This window comes from Anneissia japonica, unplaced genomic scaffold (assembly GCF_011630105.1).
Source record: "Anneissia japonica isolate Jap-2015-1 unplaced genomic scaffold, ASM1163010v1 scaffold2692_len624387_cov171, whole genome shotgun sequence".
NCBI lineage: Eukaryota > Metazoa > Echinodermata > Crinoidea > Comatulida > Comatulidae > Anneissia > Anneissia japonica.
Genome location: NW_022742695.1, coordinates 499,163 through 501,323, shown reverse-complemented (window position 1 = coordinate 501,323; position 2,161 = coordinate 499,163). Strand labels below are relative to the sequence as shown.

Below are 2,161 nucleotides of genomic sequence, written 5' to 3'. Positions count from 1 at the left end.
ATCTTATAAACACAAGATAGCGTTCTCCGCGATTTACGCGTAACAAATAGAATCGTCGGTCAAGGTTCAAAAGTTTCCCATTTAGCAAGAGGGCGCCATTCATGCGCTATTACCGAAGAGAAAAAGTAATAAGTTTTGGAAGAGGGCGTCCAATCTGTTGCCATGGATCTGAGATGGTTCCTGTTCTGCTGTTCACAGGCGGTGTACTGTATGGTCAGATCAGAGCGGTCAAGGGTCAAAAGTTTCCAATTCAGCAAGAGGGCGCCATTCATGCCTTATTACAGAATTTTCACGCGTAAATCCCGGAGAACGCTATCTTGTGTTTATAAGATCTTTGACATTATGTCATGATGTAGCAATTAAAGGTGGCGGAAAAGGGTAAATCCGATGGAGGAATGATGGGTAATACTGCCACTAGGTGGGGGCGCTCTATTGAAAATCGAATAGCGTTCGGAATTCGAACAAAATTGCGTTCAAACTCGAACATGCGTTATAGAGACGCAGCACGCGTTCGCCACGAATGCCTTTAACCGTCATTTGAAGGATCCCTCTAGAACATGGTAGTACTGTCGAGATCAACGACATAACGCGGTAACTCCAAGAGTTACTCTTTTTTTTAAAGTGTTTTAGTGCAATATCATACACTAGACCTAGTAGTATACAGAATATTGTTATGAAAGACAATTTTCATGAAAAATTCAGATACACTACAATAATAAACACATATCTGCATATCATATTGAAGAACATAAGATTAAATTCAAAAATAAAATCTCCTTTATAAGGCAGTAGACACACGCTCCCGCTTGGAGCCTATTTTTAAGTTTGATTGACACTTCGAGAAGTTCAATTGTGACAATAACGTGTATACGTATCTCATGAACTATTTTGAATGATAATTGATAGGAAGACGATTTTAACACTTTTATTAGCTTTCTTACTCAAACAATCGACACCGTCTCCAGCGTAGCCTGGCGGGCAGCTTTGGCAGACGAATAACTTAGCCAATGGATCTGCGGGATTACGGCCAACATCCACACATTCGGCTCCAGGGAAGCACGGAAAATCCGCACACGTTCTTGAATCTGCATAAAAAAAATAAGCATAATTAATCTAAATTAAAACATTATAATAAGAATGATGATAGACCACTGTTGTAAAAGTAAATACAAACAATGAAATCGTGATACTAAATATAATTGTGCACTCAAGCTGTCAAAATACACGACAGAAAGCCTAAATAACATTTACCAGATTGATCCATAACCCCCTAAACCCCTCATTTATATATATATAATATTTTTGTCTATATTTTATTTTGTTTAAGGTTGTGTTATCGCTGATGCTTACCTAATTCAGTACAAGTTGATCCGTCGCCAACGTATCCAAATTTGCACTCACAACTGTAGCCAGGGTTCTCATTAATACAGTTGGCGTTGGGGTCGCAATCGTTTGGTCCGTCGCATTCATTTCGGTCTAAAATAAAATAAATAAATCTAAGGCTCTGAAGCACCTACATCTAAATTTAAAATTACGCACTGCAAGTATTCGGAGAATGAAGAACTACATTTAAAGGGGGAAAAGCATTAAATAAGTAGAACCATCCTCAGATCAATACGAAAGGATTAATAACTTTATATAACCTTTGTTACCTGATATATTAATCTCAAATAGATACTAAAACCTATATATTTCAAATTTTACTAAGTAAAAATATGTGAAAAGATTGTAATGTTTTTTGTCACTGATTATGATGATGCGTGCTTGCTGTTGAAGTTGTTAATGTTGTTGATGACAATAATGATAATAGTAATATGGGCATTGTACACAATTTCAACCACAATTTGATAGAAAAAAAATAATACCAACTTTCACATACCTCTACACACCAGTTCCTTCTTGCCATTGACAATATCATAATTATAGCTCAGACCCTCGGGACAGGAACAGAAGAAGTTTCCGAACGTGTTTCTGCAAACACGATCGACTGCACAGTTGTCGAGGTCTTCTTTGCACTCGTCAATATCTAATAGACAAATAGTAAAGTACGTCACGCCACACATTAGATATAAATATGAACAACTTAATTGTAATTCATAATAGCTATAAATTAAAGTTTAACAGAGGACCATTAAAGAAAAATATAGGCCCTATATATGTG

At 36.6% G+C, this 2,161-nt stretch overlaps 1 protein-coding gene across 1 annotated transcript in view; it reads right to left on the bottom strand.

Annotated features, from left to right (window-relative positions):
• LOC117119232 overlaps positions 1 to 2,161 on the bottom strand; it is an 18,046-nt gene that overhangs the window by 8,667 nt on the left and 7,218 nt on the right. Inside the window, exons 6-8 of the mRNA XM_033264040.1 lie at positions 1,880 to 2,026; positions 1,351 to 1,476; positions 942 to 1,085 (exon numbers count right to left, since the gene is read on the bottom strand). Of these exons, the coding sequence (XP_033119931.1) occupies positions 942 to 1,085; positions 1,351 to 1,476; positions 1,880 to 2,026 (417 nt within the window). The remainder of the gene's footprint in view (positions 1 to 941; positions 1,086 to 1,350; positions 1,477 to 1,879; positions 2,027 to 2,161) is intronic.